The sequence below is a fragment of the Oenanthe melanoleuca genome, chromosome 6 (genome assembly GCF_029582105.1).
Source record: "Oenanthe melanoleuca isolate GR-GAL-2019-014 chromosome 6, OMel1.0, whole genome shotgun sequence".
Lineage (NCBI taxonomy): Eukaryota > Metazoa > Chordata > Aves > Passeriformes > Muscicapidae > Oenanthe > Oenanthe melanoleuca.
The window spans coordinates 11,354,337-11,374,919 of NC_079340.1; the positions used below are offsets into that span (position 1 = coordinate 11,354,337).

The 20,583-nt window shown below is 42.0% G+C and overlaps 1 protein-coding gene across 1 annotated transcript; it reads left to right on the forward strand.

Moving 5' to 3' along the window:
• The first annotated feature begins 7,583 nt into the window (after positions 1-7,583).
• On the forward strand, positions 7,584-19,856 carry PLAC9 (placenta associated 9). The gene is made up of 4 exons (XM_056495497.1): positions 7,584-7,737; positions 17,390-17,487; positions 18,417-18,537; positions 19,646-19,856. Exons 1-4 carry the CDS (start codon positions 7,680-7,682, stop codon positions 19,654-19,656), a joined length of 288 nt encoding a protein of 95 aa, XP_056351472.1. The 5' UTR covers positions 7,584-7,679; the 3' UTR covers positions 19,657-19,856.
• The last annotated feature ends 727 nt before the right edge of the window (positions 19,857-20,583 follow it).

The window sequence follows — 20,583 nt, forward strand, 5'->3', positions numbered from 1 at the left end:
TGTTACACACAGTCACCCTGGGATGCTCCGGGGGCTCGGAACTCCTCGGGGGATGTTACACACAGTCACCCTGGGATGCTCTGGGGCTCGGAACTCCTCGGGGGATGTTACACACAGTCACACCCTGGGATGCTCTGGGGCTCGGAACTCCTCGGGGGATGTTACACACAGTCACCCTGGGATGCTCTGGGGGCTCGGAACGCCTCGGGGGATGTTACACACAGTCACAGCACGATGCTCTGGGGCTCGGAACGCCTCGGGGGATGTTACACACAGTCACCCTGGGATGCTGTGGGGGCTCGGAACGCCTCGGGGGATGTTACACACAGTCACACCCTGGGATGCCCTGGGGCTCGGAACGCCTCGGGGGATGTTACACACAGTCACCCTGGGATGCTCTGGGGCTCGGAACTCTTCGGGGGATGTTACACACAGTCACCCTGGGATGCTCTGGGGCTCGGAACGCCTCGGGGGATGTTACACACAGTCACACCCTGGGATGCTCTGGGGGCTCGGAACGCCTCGGGGGATGTTACACACAGTCACCCTGGGATGCCCTGGGGCTCGGAACGCCTCGGGGGATGTTACACACAGTCACAGCACGATGCTCCGGGGGCTCGGAACTCCTCGGGGGATGTTACACACAGTCACCCTGGGATGCTCTGGGGCTCGGAACTCTTCGGGGGATGTTACACACAGTCACACCACGATGCTCTGGGGGCTCGGTACTCCTCGGAGGATGTTACACACAGTCACCCTGGGATGCTCTGGGGGCTCGGAACTCCTCGGGGGATGTTACACACAGTCACCCTGGGATGCTCTGGGGGCTCGGAACTCTTCGGGGGATGTTACACACAGTCACACCCTGGGATGCCCTGGGGCTCGGAACGCCTCGGGGGATGTTACACACAGTCACCCTGGGATGCTCTGGGGCTCGGTACTCCTCGGAGGATGTTACACACAGTCACAGCACGATGCTCTGGGGCTCGGAACTCCTCGGAGGATGTCTGGGTGCGCACAGCCCGGCCAGCGCCGCTCCTGCCCGCAGCTCGCCAAGGTCAGGCAGGAGCAGCCGGGCTGTGCCTCGCTCCGAGACGCTCCCCGAGCCAAATCCGCTTCCCTCGCTCCCGCTGCGCTAATTAAATCGCTGAACTCTCGGTTGCAGTTCACGCTGTGCTGCCACCAGCTCACCTGGGCTGCGCTGCGAGCAGCCGAGAGAAGGGGCCCGAGGTGGGGCAGTGCGGAACCGGCCCCGCCGTGACCTGGCGGTCCCACGGGGGTCACAGCAGTGCCACCAGCTCCATCCACTCGTGTTTGCCAGCCCCACCCCGCCTCGCCTCCGCTGCTCCCACGCTCTCCTTCCAACAATCCCATCAAAGCTGTGCAATCCATCCCTGCCCGTGGGCACAGCAGAACACCCTGGACTGCTATAATTTCTTCTAAATTCAAACCATAGCCTTTTGACCCATCAGCTTCTCCTAAATCACTTTTTTAATGATAAAGAGATTACTTCAGAATTATTTATAGCATCTTGATGATTCAATTGGCTCCTGCCCTCACCTTTGATGCTTCTTATTCCTTGAACACATGCAATGAGCCCGCCATTTCCCTTCAACTTTTTTATCCTCTAATCTTTTATTTCCTCTTTTCTCAGTGTTAATGAGAGGAGGCGTTACAAAGCCATCCCTTCATTATTGTGTAAATGGCAAAAAGTGGTATTCTAAAACATAAAAACAGCACCTACAGAAATAAAAATTACAGAATGACATAGATTAGCATCTGCATTAAGACACAATATTTCTGTTATTCTTACAAAGAGTTCCAGTGGTGGGTCTGAACTAAAGGGCATTTGGGACAGATAATCTAAGGCATTTTACTGCATTTGGACAGAATACTGTAACAGATCTTTTAACTTATTTTGTGCCAACTGGTCTCTTAAGACAAGGAAGGATTTCCTAAAATCTGACATTGGAAGCAACATCCATGCTATCCTGATTTCCTACATGGATGCTGCTTTAGGTGGTAATTCTTGCTCCTACTTCTTTCATCCTTAACACTAAGCTGTGCATGCAGACACAGCAAACTAACAGCAAGTGTAGGCACCATCAGGCTCCCTCTTAAGTACATATGGAACCAATTGCACTTTAACAAACTCATTAGAAAAAAATTTTAGAAAAGGGGTGGAGGACAATAGTTGAGTTCACATCTGTTTTCCAACAACTGGAGTTAATGTCCTGCCTCTTCTAGAGTTTGTGGAGTGTGCTAATCTGTTCATTTGTTCATATGCTCATGAGGTTTTTCATGCCTCAGATCCACTACTAGTACAAACTTTTTTGTACTAAAAGTGGACCCTTCTCTTCTTCTAATGGTTATACTATTTCCCTATGGCAACTACCACAAGTTCTCCTATTAAGCAGTGGAATTATGAAAGTATTTAAGTTGTCTTTTAATGCAGTTTTTCAGCTGGAATTAAAGAGGTGAGAAGCCAGTACCACACAGTAATAACTAGCTGTAGTGTTGGGGAATCTTGTTGGACAGGATCCATCATGTGATTAACTACACAGGCAGCAGGATGAAAAAGATTCATACACATTCTTGCTCAGTCTCTGCCTGGAAACATGTATTGGAAGCATGTTTGAATAAAAATTGCTGCTAAAGATGTAAGGGATCTGTAATAACAAAGAAACTACTATCATCCTGCTACAGTCTTGTATATTCATTCACATACGTATTTTAAAAGGAATTTTAATCAGGGATTTTTACTGGGTTGGCTTTAAAATTATACACATACTGTAAATTTTCAGAGAAATAGCACTGGAGTGATTAGCTTGGCTTCTTTTTCTGGCACATCATTCTTCCCCTTGCAATTCTCCACGACCTTGGGGTAATTAACAGGAAAGCAGACCACGCTGAGCAGCAAACAAAAATGGGATTTATTTCCAGCTGTTTCTCTGTTTTGTTGGGTATCTCCACTCACATGGCTACCATTACCTATATGCAAAGGCTAAACATACCTGGCTGATGCCTTCCCTGATGGAGAAAGGTCCACAGCTGTTAGGTAACAGACCTTTGCTATGCTGCTGTTTGTCATGACTCATGTTCAGCAGGGTGCTAGTCAACACATGAACAGCTTCTCAGAGCTTAGCAGGTCCTTCATGGAATGAAACTGTGGCTTCAGTTTCAAGTAATTATCTCGTTTAATTGGTGTGGTTTGCAATACTGATCTGCTAAGGCCATTAGTTGAGTAATTCTAATTTGGGCATAATCAAGTACTTCCCCTGTATTATTCTCCCCAGTATTATCCACCACAGGCTCACAGATCTATTTCCCATTTTTATGTGACGCAAGTGGTGCACATATAGTTACAACAGCAAACCCTCTGCAATGGAAAATATAGCAAATATCAGATCACCATGCATGCAGTGCAAGACTGGGAGTCAAGAGTCTACTCCTGAATCACTAATTTTGCTGGGAATAAAGTTAACCCAAGTTTCTAAGGACAAAGGTTTCCTTTCACTAAGATGGGTGTGCACATGCATATCATATTTCACAGGATTCCTGAGGCATGGAAGGCTTCATAAAATGCCTGAAATGAAAGGACGTAACAGCGGGTTAAAAATTCAAAACAAACAACATAATTCACCAATATTCCATGTGACCCACCTTTCCCCTCAGCTTTCTGATTCAGTTTCCTTGCGGATCATTGCTCAGGAAGCTGAGGCTAGGGACTGAAAACAGCCTGAAGCCATGGGATGCTTACCTAATGCTGGCAAACAGAATCCAGCCTAGTGTGCTGGCACCAAGATGACACCAGAGAGTCAATCCCTGCAGCTGACTCACTGCTGGCTTTAGGCGTAGCACAAAATGTATTGTTTTGAAGAAGGCTGGATCAGAGTTGTCTGAGTTGTCTCCATGACACACATGCTTGTTAACTTCTCCAGGGAGGGCAGAGACAGAGCTGATCCTCACAGCACTTCTCACTGTGAACCATGTGATATGGGTTTTTAACTGCAGCAGAGATTATAGCTCTGTGACAACAGCAGAACTTTTTGATGTCCCCTACAAATCGAGGTAATAAACAGGAGTACAAGGTGATACACACATGAAGGTGATCTCTCATTCAAGGCTGCAGCCTTGTAACTCCAACAGAGGCACAGAGGCACCATGGAGACTGCCAGGGATGGGTGCTGAGAATCACTACTGTCCAGACCTTTAAATGCCAGTGTCTACTTCATTCTAATGAAACCACCACTGCAAGAGGCCCTTCATCTGCTCACCAAACAGAAGGACAGTGGCAGAGCAAACTTCTGCTTCCCTGAGAAGCAGCCCAAAAGCTGCATGCCTGCTCTGCCCAAATCAGCCTCTCCAGGTAATAAAATCTGCTTCTGCATCTGTTCAACAGCTGCTCCAACCCAGCAGTCAGAAACCAAATGAATTAAGGGAGTGAAAGTAAGTGACCTCTTCCAAATGGAACATGTAACAAGTCTCAATTCACACTGGGTATTCAACAGTCTCCAAGTAGCAAGAACTCCTGGTCATGAGCAGCTGACAGAAGTTAAGCCTGTGATGAGAGCCTAAGGTACCTCCAGAGACTCCAATGGAGACAAATCTTCTCTCAGGGGCAGGTAGGCAGGCTACACAAACCTTGCACTGATTTCATCATCCACCAGTGTTAAACCCAGGGTGGTGATTATACTCCTTCATTTCCTTCTCTTCAGGGTAAGGCACTTTCCTCTCCCTACAAGGATTAGTTTCCTATCATATTTTTGTCTCCTGAAGTAATCTCTTCTTAATTTTCTCTGTGTTTCACATAAAGTCCTGTTTTTCCCAGGAGTTTGCTCAGCTATGTCCTTTATCAGCCCATGCTGCAGGATTTCATGCCCAATAACAATGTGATTTTTTCACACAGCACATATGTCTTCTGTCAACATATATCCTTTATTTAGTCCATTACTTTTCCCTATGCATCCTGTGGGATCACTGTGCAGTTATTTATTGCTTTTGCCAAGCATTCAACTAATCCAAGAAAGAGATACAGAAAGACTGTACCAAAAACAAGCAAAAAAGCACCTCCTAAAATAGACTTAATCTTTATGTTTGCTCTCCCTTTCACCAAACTGCCTGCTGGCATAAATTCACATCCCTGTTCACTGGTATGCTTTTTTTGGCTGCCAGTATCTTGGGAACATCTCAACAGCTGGATTTTGTGCAAACCTACATTCATATGATCTCATTGTGTTCTCATATATGGCCATTTCCAAGATGAATGTGCTAAAGAATGCTTTCTTTGATGGTAATCAGTTACTAACTTCTCAGAACACAAATGTTTTTGCATCATATTCCTTCTTCTGCTCTCACATCTTCTGTGTTCTGAAAAATCTGCTTTACAGCTTAATGGGTATTGTCACATCCCCAGATTTTTTGTACTTTGGTTGCCAGTTTTCTTATCCTGCAGCTTCCTTCTGAGTATTTATAAATTCCAAAAGCCATTTGAGGTAATTAACCAAGATGACCAAAAATCTCAGGACAGGTAGTCCTACTGAAAAGAAGAATCCCACTTGGCAGAAATATTCCTTCTGGCTTCATTTCCCTGCAGTGGAAAAAACTACTCTGATTACAGAAACAACCCCTGGAGGATAATGTTAGAGAAAACCCACACTATTTTGTTTAGTTCTCCATGGCTATCAGACCAGCACCTCACTATAGTCAAACATAACACAGTATGCAAAAATATGCAGCAAGTGCCTTGGAGAGACTGAACTGTTCCAGGAGCCTGAGAGCAACTCAGGAGGAACCTCAAGGAAATGTGCTGTAAAGGGGGTGAGTGGCCTCAGCAAAGGTGGTCTGGAATGGAAATTGCCTTATTTTTTACAGTGTGCTGAAGGGAAAACTGTTTCGATGACTGTTCATTGCTTTTTAGTGTGTGGCATAGAGGATGGCAGAGAGAGCTTGCAGAAATCCTCCATGAACAGGCTCCCTTCGAACACAGAGAATGCACTGGGTGATTCTGCTTGAAAAAGGACAGAGGCAAAGGACAAAGACATTCAGAAAACAGCAGCCAACTATTCACAAACATTGTTCTTCTGCTCCCCAGTCCCCTCTCTTCAGAGCACAGACAACACACAGATAATGTCTCACTTCAAAAATCACAGCCTACCACATCAGCACCTCATACTGAAACACAGGCTAAAACTGAGGGTACACTCACTGTTACCTATTGTAGTTTCCCTCTCAGGACCTGTTAATAAGAAAATTAAGATTTATGTAAGTTCTCAGCAGGCATAATAAAATTTATTCTCAAAACAAGAATTCTTAAGAATTCTCCATAGTGATTCAAGCCAAAACACCCAGAAAAACACTGCCACTCCAATTTTCATAGCAAATTTAATTTTTTATTTCATAAAAATGTTAACTTATGCAATCCAACCCTGAGGGCTTAATAAACACTGAGGTTGTTTTATGCCTCATCAAAGGTATCAGCTAAATTCCAGCCACAGAATCTCTGTTACTGAGGTTGTTTTGCTTTGCAACTGAGCTTACAACCTAACTTGTTATAGAAGTCACTGAGGATGATTATGCTTTGAACTCTAAGACAGCATCTCTACAGGATCATTTTCAGATATTCAAATAACTTGATTTTTTGACTGCTAGTGGGGTGGTAAAGACCAAAGGAAATCTGTTCTAGTTCGCAGGGGTTTACTTTCAATGGTCAAAACACTGTCTATCCTGAGCAATGGACTTTAGGATTAAGCAGGATGCCTTACTGGCCTCTCATCTTTTCTTGAAATAGTTTGAAAAAAGATAACTCAAAAGAGTATGAGGAACAATACCAGGAAGGAGATACATTAAATATATTAACACCAGCCTAGAGCAGTCACAGACTGATGCTTATCCAGACAACACTCAGGAACCTGCAGGACAAAAAGTATTTGACCAAGATCCTGCTAAAAATCACACAGATTGCCAGACTACCCATGAGTGGTGCTATTTTTGCATGTGATCCTACCAAGCCAAACCAATTTTAAAACCCTGCCAAAACTGAGAGGAGCTCAGATGGCTCCTCAGGAGGTCCTATGATACTGTCCAAGCACCACAGACAGCTGTCACCTCCCGCAAGGCTGCCACACATTGCCCAAGGAAGATGTTCCTGCACTCTTCAAAAAGAGCATATAATGGTAAGAGCCCTATGAGCTCACAAGATCTAAAGACACTGTGTTTTCCAATGCTCCTGCTTTGCCTGCCCCAGATGAAACTCTACAGGGAAAGAAACATCCAGCACCCCTTCCTCCTCCCTTCTCCTTTCCTTTCCTTGCCCCACATTTACAGGATCCAAAGCTTTTTATTGCATTCCATTGTAATCTGTGCAAATAAATACAAATGTAAAAAAAAACAACTTTGGGGAGCCCGGGCCACTTCCAGCTTGGAATATCCCAGCCGGGATAGCTGGGCTGTGCACGGAGCTGGAAGGGTGTTTTTTAAAGGGAGGGAAGCCGAAGAGAACAGCCTAAGAATCTTGGCTCAGGCTGGGCATATTTCCGCCTAACTCTGGCTGAAGCTCAGCACTCAGGGCTGGACGAGGAGCCGATAGGAAGCCGTGAGAGAGGGAGGGAGGGAGAGAGGGAGGCTGCGGCTCTCCAGCACAACCACGGCACAGCCCGCAGCCCGGCCAGGCTGAGACCATGCCTTTCCTCTGGGCACTGGCATTTCTTCTCGTCCTGCACGAGCAAGATCCTCTAGGTAAGTGACTCTGAGCGTGCAAATCTCAGTATGGTCAAAGCCTTTGCATGGGGTGGGAGAGGGAGACAAACAGTTGCTTAATTTCTCTGTGGGTTTTATGTGAAGGTGACACAGGTATGTGTCAGAATTCTGTAGGCATATTGATTTTATGGGAGAAAACTCCATTTTGTGACATTAAAATCTTTCCTGTAGGCATATTGCTTTGGTAGAGATTTTCGCTTCTTACAGGAGATAGTATCACTCTACCTTCAGAAGTTTAGAACCACATTGAGGTGCTGCACACATGGCTCTGAATTTCCATAATTACTGTTCTGGCAGCCATATTTATAACACACTAGTCCACTTGGAAATGAGACTGAAGTTCAAGGTGGTTAGAGAAAGAGTCTCCTTTATTCAAAACCTTCTTTTAAAATTTCCTGGTAACAGCATCACAATTTTATTTCTTCTGCTTTGGATTACTTATTCCTGAGATTTTCAGGTACATAATGACTTCTCCAAAAGCTTTGGTAGAACAAAGTATAAACAGAGAACATCTGATAAGCCTGCATCTGAATTCTACTTTCATTAACAAGAGATTAGCACTGAATAACCTGTAATCACATTGTAGTGTGACTGAAAGCTATTCAGTTTGGCTAGTTCAAGGGTTTACAGTCCCTGTGTAACCACAAACCTTCCCAGCCTGTTTGTACCACATCTCTTCTGCTAGCTGAGGCTCAGCTTTATTTTCCCACTGGTCCTACTTTCTTGACAACACAATAGTTGTATATTTCATGGCAGGGTAATAAGATCTATCACATTTAAAACATTTCCTGAAAAACTGTTAGTCCCTTTCTCTCCCAAGTTCTAGTCACTCTTCCTTGCCCTGACTCCCTCCTACTTAACTGGCTTTGTCATGTTTATCTCAGTGATTAACTGAAAAATCAATACAACAGCAAGAGCACTCTAACTTGTTTTCACTCCACAAGAATTCACTATCCTCTTATGAGTTTTGTGACCTTCATCAAAATAAATGTAAAATTAAAGAAAATTTTAAAAGGCTTTGTCTGATCCCTTAAAAGTATGGTTTTAATCTAAAATCATTCACAAACTGAGATAAAATCCAGTTAATTAGAATAGCACTTCAATAATAACTGCAGTGGAGTAGCAGCCAGTATCATGCCAGGTGGCAGCTACTCAGTCAGCAAACCATGGTGTGCATCATGCAAAATGAGAAATTTTGTGTCTGTCATGGCCAGGGGAGCACCCTGCCTGCCTGAAGCCTTAAAAAAGCCAACCCCACTTTCCCTCTGCTACCCTTGAGCTGGGGAACAAAACTTTTGATTCCCTCGCAGATCCCCCTATCCTTACTCTCACACATTCCTCTTAAGAATTATTCAGCCAAACTAGAATTTACGTTTTAATTCAACCATTAATATAAATAATCTCATATTCAAAGAGCTCAAATCATTCAGGAGGAGAGGCTGGCACAGCCTGTAGTGCTTTGCTGCCGGTGCTGGGTTGATTTGTGAGGTGCTGCCCAAACCCAGCGCACAGTGTAGCCCGGAGCACAACACCTGCCCCATTTAAAGGTGTTTCCATTCTTACCAAAACATCCCGGCAGATGGTTCCGAGGGGTGTGGCACCCCGACAGCAAAGATTCTGCTCCGTGCTTAGGCGTGGCAGAGAGGTGACCCGGAGCTCGTGGGTAAACAAGTTCCTGTGACATGGGACATCAGCTCATGGGGCACACCGAGCACAGGGACAGCTTCCACTGCTGCTCCACACTGTGGCCTCACCTGCTTCCAAACAGCAGAGGTTTCATTCAGTTTTAACTACAGGTTAAAGTGTGTTCATGTTTTTCTTCATTCACCTAATTTTCTTTTGAATTCTCAGGATCCTTTGAATCCTCTGATATTCACATGCAATATCAAAGATGGGAAGATCTAGAAGCTAGACCATTATCTAGAAACTGGAAAAAAAATCCTTTCAGAACAGCCAGATTCTGCCCCAAATTGACCATTTGCATTATCACAGAGGAGCGTTTTTTTTCTCTAGGAGATTAAACCACTGCATTGTAGAATTAAAGCACAGTAAAAATTCAGGATAGATGTGCTATTTCAGACCATGCTTGGACTCATATTTCTCAACTAACAAATTAATAATGGTTTAATCTATACCTCATGCTATAGGTATTTTCTGTCCTTATAGAAACCTACCAGCATTATTGTCTCCAATGCAAGGATTACAGTCTTTGCAGAACCCACATCTGAGCTCTTACAAGGAAGAAGAAAAAAGTTTGGGATGACAAAGTGTACCCCAAAATAATTGTGTTTTTTAAGATTGTAAAGCATCTGGAGATCAGGGTCCAGTAGAGAAGTGAGCTTTTTATAAAGACATTTATCTGTAAAGCCCTATGTTTTCTTATGTTTAGTTAAAAGGAATTTAAGTTCTGTGGGCTTTGTAACCCCCAAATGTTAGAGGGTTAAAAAACAACAACAACAACAACAACAAAAACAAAAAAAAAAACAAAAAAAAAAAAAAACAAAAACAAAACAAAAAAAAAAAAAAACAAAAGGGAGTTAAAAAAGCAAAAGTTAGTATCAAACTCCTCAAAAAAATCAAGAGTTTAGAAATATAGGATTCTGTTGTTCATCTGCAGGATGTGGCTCTATTTATAAATGCAGCTGATCTGCTCTGGTTGAAGCAGATGTAAGTCCTGGGCCTGAATTTCAGAATCTCCTATGTATGTATGTGTGTGTGTATGTGTGTGTGTGTGTGTATCCCCCCCTTCTCTCACTATTCTACTTACTAAGCTGTTGCAGAATGCATGAACTGTCTGCCAAGAGAAAATGTATCTTCAAGCAAGTTCTTAGATTTGCTTAGATATTAGAAAACCCCTAAGATTATATTCTTTCATTGTACTTCTTGCTACTACCATGACTTAGACATGAAAAGTACACAATCACAGAGCTGACTAATAAGTCACAGACTCACCTCACCCACTCCCCATGACCATAGTTTGTATTACTAAACACAGACCAAAACCCATGTCCTCAGAAAATTGGGAAACTCTTTATCCCCTGATACCAGTGGTTATCTTCAAATTGATGGTGGGGTCCATTATTTATGTATCCTCCACTTTCAAGGCAGCCTTAAGCTCACTAATTCTGCACAGCTTGGATTCATTATGAATACTAAGACACAGCTCAGCTCCTCTTCTTCCTAAACAGTTCTTCCCCTTCTCTACACACAAGTATGTCCTATACAGCTTCTAGCTATAATCCTCCTAACATTTAACCTTAGTTTCCATAACAAAGATGTATTCCCACAAAAACAAATACATAATAAAGGCAAACTTTTCTGCAGCCCAAAGCATCCCTGTAAGATACAGCACGAATTAGAGCAACCTACCTGCTAATTATGTAGCTCGTGTCTCTTATCAGTCCAATTCTCTGTAGTCATTTTCAAAGGCAGCAACAAGTGGAGAGGATATTCTCTGGCTGCTTGCTCAGAAGACCAGCATGCTGAAAACATGCTCCAAGTCAAGAGTTCTCTAACAGGAACATTTAATTGCTATCCTTCTTCCTTTGAATGAAAATATACAAAACCTAAGTGCTTCTTACAATCACAGATATGGTTAAATAGCAGAAAAAGGAAAGTAGTTTTCCAAGTAGCAATTTTGCTTCTGGCACATAGCCATGGCAGGGACCCAGACTGTTCTGTGCCTTAAAGAAACACCCACTGGAAGCACAAACTATCCCTGGTCTTGTGCATTCCATCTCAGTCTCCACTGCTGGGAAAGTGAAATGAGCATTACATGGGTGATGATAGCAAAAGCTGCCTGTAAATGAGGTAGTTTTACACAGAAATATATCCTATCTAGTCAGGAACAGTTGCTATGAGGTCCCATTTCTGGTTTTGCACGTTTCACAAGCACAACTGATATGCACCAGAACACAGGTAGAAGAGATGTGAGAACTCATAGGCTGGTACCTGACCCACCTTCATTAATACACTCCCCAACCCATGAGATTCCCCCTTTGCTCCTTCTCTTTCAGGTAAAAAAGAGTTAAAACAAGTATAATCTTAACTGATGTAGGATAATAATATTAATGGCAGTATATTCTACACCTTGATAAAGGGAGTATGAACCAGGTCTGCAATTTTGGAACTTTACTTTCTGATATGGTTATTTAGCTTCTAAAATTAATATTAAAGATAACTAATTTAATTGAAGAAACTTACTTCAGGATGTTTCCCTTATCTTGGATTCCAGAGAAGTCCCTTGGATTTTGTATCATGTTTGAAACCTTTCCACGACTTGACATGTAGGAGGCAGTTGAAGTATTCAGTGAATGTATAAATTACAGATTAATCCCTAATCAGGCATCAAAAACTTTCTGTGTACCTTCTTGAAATTAAAACAAACAAACAAAACAAAACAAAACAAAAACGAAAACGAAAACTAAACTAAAACCAATCTTTCCATAACTCCTAAATTTCAGATCTTCCCACGCTGTCAGTTTACTGTTTAATATACAATGCCTGGTTTCCATCTCTACTTTGGATAGATCATATTTACCCTGTATGAAATTTGCCATGTTGTTCTGCCATAAAAGCTAGAGCCTAGTAGAGGTGTGTGTACATTTAAATATTTACATGTATATGTATATATCTACATGTATATGTATATATCCAGATGTATATGTATATATTTGCATGTAAATATAAGCAAACCCATGCAGTTGCCTCCAGTGGGAAGCATATGGCAGTGTGTAAGTTGCTAGGGAATTTGATAGCTTCATTTCAGTTCCAGCAGTCTTTATTGCAATCACTAAAGGTAAGAGTTCCCTTATCTTTAAGAAAATAGAGGCTGAACTCTAAAAAGAGGTTCAGAGGTGTCTAAATCACAACTAAGTATTAGGTTTTTATGGATTACAGCCAGAAAGATGCTCTATATCCAGTGCTAAGAACTTGAAGGGAATCTGCCCTAAAAAGCATTTTCAATACAATACTTGCTATCCAAATCAATTATTTTGATGTCCTAACAATAAAATTTGATATGGCTTGATATATCACAGCTTAAAATTAATTTGGACATACTAGTGATAATGAAACTGGTAGTGGCAGAGAAATTAATTCAGTACTTCCATATCCAAGGATGCCAAAGTAATTTACTAAGAGCTGACCTTACTGGAAACTAACTTTGATGCCTTGAAGAACAGTACCCAAAATTAAATATGACTAAAAGTTTAAGCTTAACATAGTCTGAAAGCACTAGTACTGATAGTTATTAGTATCAGTTCAGGTTCAAAGCAATTGAAACTTTCCTGAATTCAGCTGCAAGTTATCTTCATCAATCACTTTTGAAAACCATGTGATTTCTTGAGCTAGCATTTCAAAATTACATGCAAATTTCAAAGTAGCATCCAGCACTTACATTTAGAGAAAAAATATCTTAAGCAAGGATGAGAAAATCCATTCAGAAGTCTGTTGCATCCCTGGTTAGTGGATTTGTCGTTTGAACTTGATCCTCCAGTTCATGAACTTTTTCCTGTTGGAACATAAATCATTGCTACTGCCATTCCTTTTCTCATCAAAGGCTATGTGGCCACCCTATGCTATATGCTCCAGGAATAAAATGATACTACTATCATAAACCTAAGGCAGTGCAAACAGAAACACACAGCACAGCATGTTTTCTTGAAGAGTTAGACATGTTCTCCTTTATTCCCCTTGCTCTATCACATTTTTCAGACTTCCTCATTTGCCATCTGGTTCCTGTTTCAATCTCCCATGTCTTTCACCTGGCTTGTAGAGTGCTTTGTTTTACCCCTACTGCCCTACTGAGCACAAACAAGAACTTGCAATCAACTTTCTAAACCACACTGATCATAGAATGAGGCAAAAGAATTTCACAAGTTTTAAGACCAATGGGGAACATTGTGATCACTCACCTGACCTTCTCTGTAATGCAGACCAAAGAACCCAACCCAGAAATTTCTAGATCAAGGCTGTAACTTCATTTGGACCAGCAATGTGTCATTAGGAGGGATACTTTAAAAGACCTACTGGATCTGTATGGTCACATACTTCAGTTCTGGTAGTCCTAGTAACCACAGAAAATGACAGCAGAGAGGCTCAGGTTTATTCTGGTGCTTACCATTAGCAACTACTTGGATGATTAAAATGAACCATTTAACAGCACTTGGATAGAAAGAACTCTGACAGTCCTAGAAGGGAACTTTGACAGGGAGTACAGAGAAGCAACATCTTGTGGGTTGGGGAATGTATCAAATGTACAGGAGGCAGAAGAGCTTAACTGAGGGATATTCTTAATCTAAGGCCTCTGCTCCTAACCTGTTTGGTAAGGCTGTTTTGATTCTTACTCATTGCTCTTTCTCTCCCTTGCTATAACATCAAGTTTTGTACAGTCAGGCTGACCATGATACATAGATCTTACTCTGTATCATGCTACTTTCAAACTTTAAGCATGTTCTTCTACTAAACAGATCCTGATTAACAACCAGTTCAGAGATGCTCCATTTCCCTGCTGGTGTCTGACTGCATCACAGCCCAGGGTGGTTAGAACTACTCAGATTTATGGACATCAGCAATGTAGCACAGAGGACTTAATCAGAGGAAAAAGTTGTTTTCTCATCTTGAACATGAGACTTCTGGTTTTTGATGTAAAATAACCACCCTATAGATCAGAAAGAATGGATTTCAAGAATTTAACACTTGCAAGAAACATCAGGTGGAAATTTGCAGAGGGACATTGACTGAAAGGTAATGTTCTCTCTGCCATACTGAAATGTTACAAGTATTTGCGTGAAATAATCTATTAAGTTTCAAATTAGAGATTTATGACATTGAAATATGCCTCCTACACTTGCCTAAGCTGTCAGAAGTTGCAAACACCCACACATTTTAAATTTGTAATTTGTATGGCATACAAAGAACACTTCACTTTTAAAGGTGGTTAATTTCAAAACTCATTATCAAAGTTGTATTTATGCATGTGCTTCAAAACACAGATAAATAAAAATTTCAATTTACATGTAAAAAATGTTTTAGTAACTTCAGAAAACAGGTACCTGGAAGTATCCTAAAAGGTCATTAGTCTTTTGCTTACATGGTTTGCAGCCTTCCACTCTTCACTTCCTTTACACAGTGACTTATTATCACATGAAGTAGAGATGCTGCTGGAGTAAGGTCAGTGCCAAAGGCAGACTGTGTCCCTTTCTTTCACCAGATGCAATAGAGAAGGGCAGTGCACATAAGCAACATTCCATGTGCTCCCTTTGAGCACATGGAAATTACTGCTTTGGCTGAATTGCCTGACCATAGTGACCCAGATATGTGCCACATTTACAAGGGACCGGATGTGTCCTGTGAACAGCCCATCTGTGGCATCAAGAGCTAGAGAATAAGTGTTTTGGGCAGCCAAAGCCTCAAGCCAGGACTCAGAGAAAAGAAGAAATCTACACTGACAAAGCACTGGCTGCCCAGCCAGCAGCAGCTGAAATAGCCTGTTCTGGCATGATGGTGAAGGGGCAATCACAAGAGCCTGAGCAGCTCTGTTACGGTGTGAAAGTCACTAACAAGATATGGACACACAGGTCCTGAGAGGGCTTCTCTTAGCTCAGCCTTCTCACAGCTCCATACTGTGAGATCCACAACTAGACAAGCTTTTGCTTATACTAACCCTTAGCCTTGCTAACATCAGCTGTCAGGTGCTTCCGGAGACACTTAGGCTTGGCCTGTTTGACAGCTTTAGGCACTGCACTAATTCTGTGGTTCTGAGTGATATCTTACAGCCCTGTCGAACTAGGATGAGACACTTCATCCTCCTTCAGTGCATTACAGCCATGCACTTTGAGTGGTGGAAAGCTGTCTCCCTCCATGTCAGGAGAGGAACCCACCACCCCAAGGAACCAAGAGCTACTGAGTCCTGTGTCTCACAACAACCCCTTTTCCTCATTCTCTAGATGCACACAAAGCTGTGCAGTGCTTTGCTAAGCTCACAGTACGATGCAACAACCTTATATTGGATGTACATACCCATCATGGTATGCATACACGTGCTTTGAACAAATGTCAGTCATCCATCATATCTAACCTCCCCACCTACAAACACCTGCCTATCAGCCAGCACAATTTCAGTATCTCCACATTGTTCCAGTCATGGTGAAAAAAAAAAAAAACAACGCGTGAAGAAGCAAAAATTTTGAGAAATAGCATGGTTCACTTGACCACTAAGACAGTAACAATACTCATAAACCACCACCACTAGCAGCAAAGAGGAAAAAAAAGGGCAACTGCAAAGCAGCTGGTGTTGAAATACCTGCTGTATTTCAGTACTCTTCTGTAAACAGGCAGAGGAAGTCTTTGGGATTCTGTCCTAACAGCACCACCTTCTGGTGCACTAAAAAAAAAAACCCCACCAAAGCTGCCAAATCAATTTCTATGTAACGCCCAGTAATCAGGTCACATTGTAATCCCTCCTCCTCTCCATTCTCCACCCTCCAATTCCGAGGATGCCATTCCAACTCAGAGAACATCCTTCCCCCCTCACCCCGCAAAATGCAATGATCCTTATTGACACGTGTTTGCCATCACCTGACACCTACACTCCAGAATCTTGGCACAGGCTTGAGATGAAGCACTGCAGCAGTTCCAAACCGCTGTTCTGGCACAGCAGTACTGAAGACAGAATCAGTTACCGCTCTTGTCTGTCTTACTGTTCATTGTAACACAAGCTCAGTTTTGTCTTTGTTACAATCAAACAATGACAGAATGAGTTACTGCTACTTCCTCATTATCATAGCTGCTTCAAAAGCAAAACTTAACTTTACATGCAGGAAGTTACATTATAACTTTAGCACAGTTTAAAATATTCCACTACAGTCCTCTGTGCACATGTGATAATCTAAATGCTGCAGAAATTATGGAAAGGAAATAGGCTCCACTAAAGCATGGACTCCAGCAGCTACTGACCTTTCATGGTGCACAGCCAGCAGAATGCAGAGTTCAAAGAGCAAGAGCTCGTGAGTACTGAGAGGTAAACACAGATAACAGACAGAGATATGTGACTTTGTATCTAGCACCATATCAGAGTGAGCAAATGTACACACTTTTATTGTTTTCTTTCCCATTGCAAAGTCAGATTGTCAGGGACAACTCTCTGGCACAGAGGAATTATCACCCATCATCAGCATCCATTTGGAAAATGGACAAGCTTAGCTACTCTTCAAAGCTTTAACACTCCAGCTGCTTCTGAAGAAAGTCTACAAGGAACTGTTGTGTAAGGCAGATCTTCCCAACAGTTAGGTTTTACACTTAAGAGAGACAGAGTTACAGCCTATAAACTTACCCTACACAGGTAGGAAAAAATAGATTATGTAAAACAAGCACACACATAAACAAAACAAAACAAACACCGGAGTCAAGACAAAACACCTTATTCAACTAACATGAAGTGTGCAGGCAAGGAGACACTCAAGGAGACGTTCACAGCACTGGGGCACAGCTGTAGTTATTGGAAAAGGAGTTCAATTGCTACATTTGGTTCATAAACAATGCCGTGTAGCATGCAAAATACCACTGCAGAAATCAGAAAGGCAAGGACTGCTGTTAACCCTCTGCAAATTAACTGTGTCTGTATTTCCAGCTGCTGCAGATCCTGTGAGTGTGGCACCTGGAAGTCTGGAAGGAGGGAGCTGGTGTAATGAACATATGCTTCATGAACGCTTAGATATCGTTGAAGAGGTAAGAGGGATTGTGCTGCCTCCTGAACCTTACCAAACCTCTGCCCTATCCTTTTTATCAAATAAAAAGGATGTTTCTAGACAGGGCCCCTCCTTGACTTTATTCTAGTCAAGGTTGGACTACTTTTTTTCAGATGTTATAGTTTATAACTATCCATAAAGCCATTATCACCGGAAATATATAATCTTGATGAATTAAAAAAACAAACTTATTAGCAATTTGTTATACATTAGCCTTTTCTAGAATGTTTATAAATGTGCCTTTAATCTAAAAATTTAAGAATCTGTATTTGGAAAGTTTCACATTGGCTTATTGGTAGATGTGAGTTCTGCAGGTGACTCCAAGACTGACAGAGGAGTTTCTGCTCACCTCTGCTGACACCTAAGAGCTAAATGAGCTCTATAACTGGCGTTCTAGGAAAGCTGCAAAGTTTGATATTTTTTCCCCCCTGCTGTCCTTAGCATTCACAAGATACCTGCTAACTATTCTCAGCTGGGTAGCTCCCAAACTCCATGCTCTGGTTCTCAAATAGCAACATTACTCTTCTGCTTTAGTCCCAGCCCTCTTCTTTCCACCTCATCAGCTCCTCTCATTGTCCATGCAGATTCTTTTATTGCATATAATAATTTGCATTCCTCTCAGAAATGAGAAAATTGAACAGACTAATGCAAAGCTCCAAGAAATCAAATTCTTCTTTATACAGGGGTGCTGTAACGTAACTCTTGCTAAACCAAGTGCTAACACTTGGTGCCACTAGAGGCCAGCAGAACACAAGAATGTTTAAACCTGCAATGCGCAATAGAGACTGAATTCGCTGTTGGCATTGTAGAACATGAGGTTTGCATTTCCACAAATAAATCTGGTGCAATTCCTTCCACTTGACCCTTTGACTACCTCCTCTCTCCATTTGTCTTCCTTGTTTCCATTAGAAGGTAATAAAAACAGTGGAGCACCTAGAATCAGAAGTCAAATCGCTCCTCAACATCATCAGTGAGACAACATCGAATATCCCCACTGTTCCAGGAACTCCCCTTATAGACATTTTTGATGGTGAGTATCTGGTCAGTATAACCTAAGCTGAAAAAAAGGGTTACATATGTTATCATTAAATATGCCATATTTTCTCACTCAAGATGTGAACTAATTCCTCCATTCAGCTCAGGGTAGCTAAGGCCTCAGAACCCCAGTTCTGGGTCCAGTTTGGAAAGTCAGATTTCAACAACCACTAAAGAGAGGGCTGGGAGACAGTTGCTACTCACCTTAGAAAGTTGGGACAGACAAAGTTATCTCAAGGTTTCTTTCACATTTAAGATCCTGGACTTCTCTAGCTTCATGTGTGACAAAATAAGGGAGGGCAATAAAATTAAAAAAAAAATTGAGGTATTACCACTTTGATATTCTAAATCCAGCTTTGACACATAAGCCCCCTCACACAAAACATGTTCCTGGATAAACACTTTCAAAAGAAATTAAACCACAACAGAAATTAGCTGGATGAGACCATCTATTCTACTCACTTTCCTATAATGCTCTATGCTCTTCATCCTCAGCCTAAATATCAATAGTGCATTTAACAAGATGAGACACTCTTGGTGGAAAATAAACCACTTGTGGCCAGATATAAGACATATTTATGAAGTCCATTTTGTCAGTGCTGGGCTGTTTGTTCATTTAAGGCAGCTGCACCTGGGCACACTACAGTGCACATGATGGAAGCTGGCTTGAAGTAGACAGCAGCAGTTTATGCTGGTTTTTGCAGTTGGCTGTATGGATCTGGTCACCATGACTGATAATGTCCTCATCAACTTTGTTATCAATTGAAGTTTACAGTTTTCTGTGAGGGGCAGTTAACAGGTTAACAATTAAGTTACTCCCCTGCAATGGAAGGGGGTATTCCAGTAAAGCATTGCAGTGAATTTAAAACGGAAATCAGCACATTTGCAGCAAATCTATAGCAAGCATTACTCAGATGGATCTTGCAGCAACTGCCAAATTGCTCAAGAATTACAGACTGGATGTTCCTTCTACGATTTTGTGAATCAAAGTGACAATTCCCCACTGTAGAGTAGCAAGATTCATGTTTTTAATGAGACTTATCCAAAAAGATTGATCCTGACCTCATAAGCAAAAATAATTACATCAGCTCTTCTCTCTACAGATACCAGCTGAGCACTGTGAAGACAGAAGACACCTGAATGTAATACTGTGGTTGTCATAAACAGTTGTACTTCTGATCACTTAATAAGCTTGTTTTTCCAGAATTTGTGCAGGGTGAAAAATCCTCAGCTGTAATTTGTCTTCTGTGTTGCTGTGCTTTATAATAAAAAGGTACTTGCTTCCAGACACTGTTTCAAACTTGGCATTCTAAATCTTTCAGGAGCCTTACTTTATCAAAACTGCCTTTCAAATGCAGCATTGTCATTAAGAAAACAAGATCAGGTGGTATTCAGGACTAAAGCACAGCTAACAAACTTCCCTTAAATTCAAAAGCTTTCTCCTTCCCTTGCAAAGAAGTGAACTCTTGCTATTTGTTTCAGCCAACAAAGACTTCAGCTGCAAATTCCTCTCAAGACATGCTCAGATTGTCTGACAGAAATGAGTGTATGGTCTGCCTTGGGATACCATTGGTATCTGCCATTGACCAAAATGGAGTCCTGTCAGCAAGTCCCAGTCAGAATCCACCATTTGGACACATGGCTACCATATTCTGTGATCTTTACATTCACCTCCCTTGCCATGGTGACAAATGCAATCTAGAAATTAAATCCAGGTCATTGACTTTTTCTTTCAAGACAAATGGCAACACAACTTCCAGGAAAAAGGACCTGCCTGACCCTTACACTATAGGGGCAGCACACTTATATGTGTGAAGTAAGGGCAGTTTGCACTCTCTTGATTAATGAGCAATCTATTTTCACTGACCTAGCTAGAAAACCTTTTCCCCACTTTGTACTTTTTACCTTCATGTGTTTTTATTTTGAGAACAACAAACAGAAGAGATGTCATCCGTGTCAGCAGGGAATAAAAATTCAGAGTTCCAAGAGTAAGAGAAATTACAACATGCAAAATGAAAATACTGAGCAGTAACTACAGATT

Bases quoted from the DNA above. Each gene is read 5' to 3' on its own strand.
- PLAC9 (XM_056495497.1), top strand. From the start codon at position 7,680: ATGCCTTTCCTCTGGGCACTGGCATTTCTTCTCGTCCTGCACGAGCAA. The intron at 7,738-17,389 runs GTAAGTGACTCT...CTGTATTTCCAG, and splicing joins GCACGAGCAAGATCCTCTAG to CTGCTGCAGATCCTGTGAGT. The intron at 17,488-18,416 runs GTAAGAGGGATT...TGTTTCCATTAG, and splicing joins GCTTAGATATCGTTGAAGAG to AAGGTAATAAAAACAGTGGA.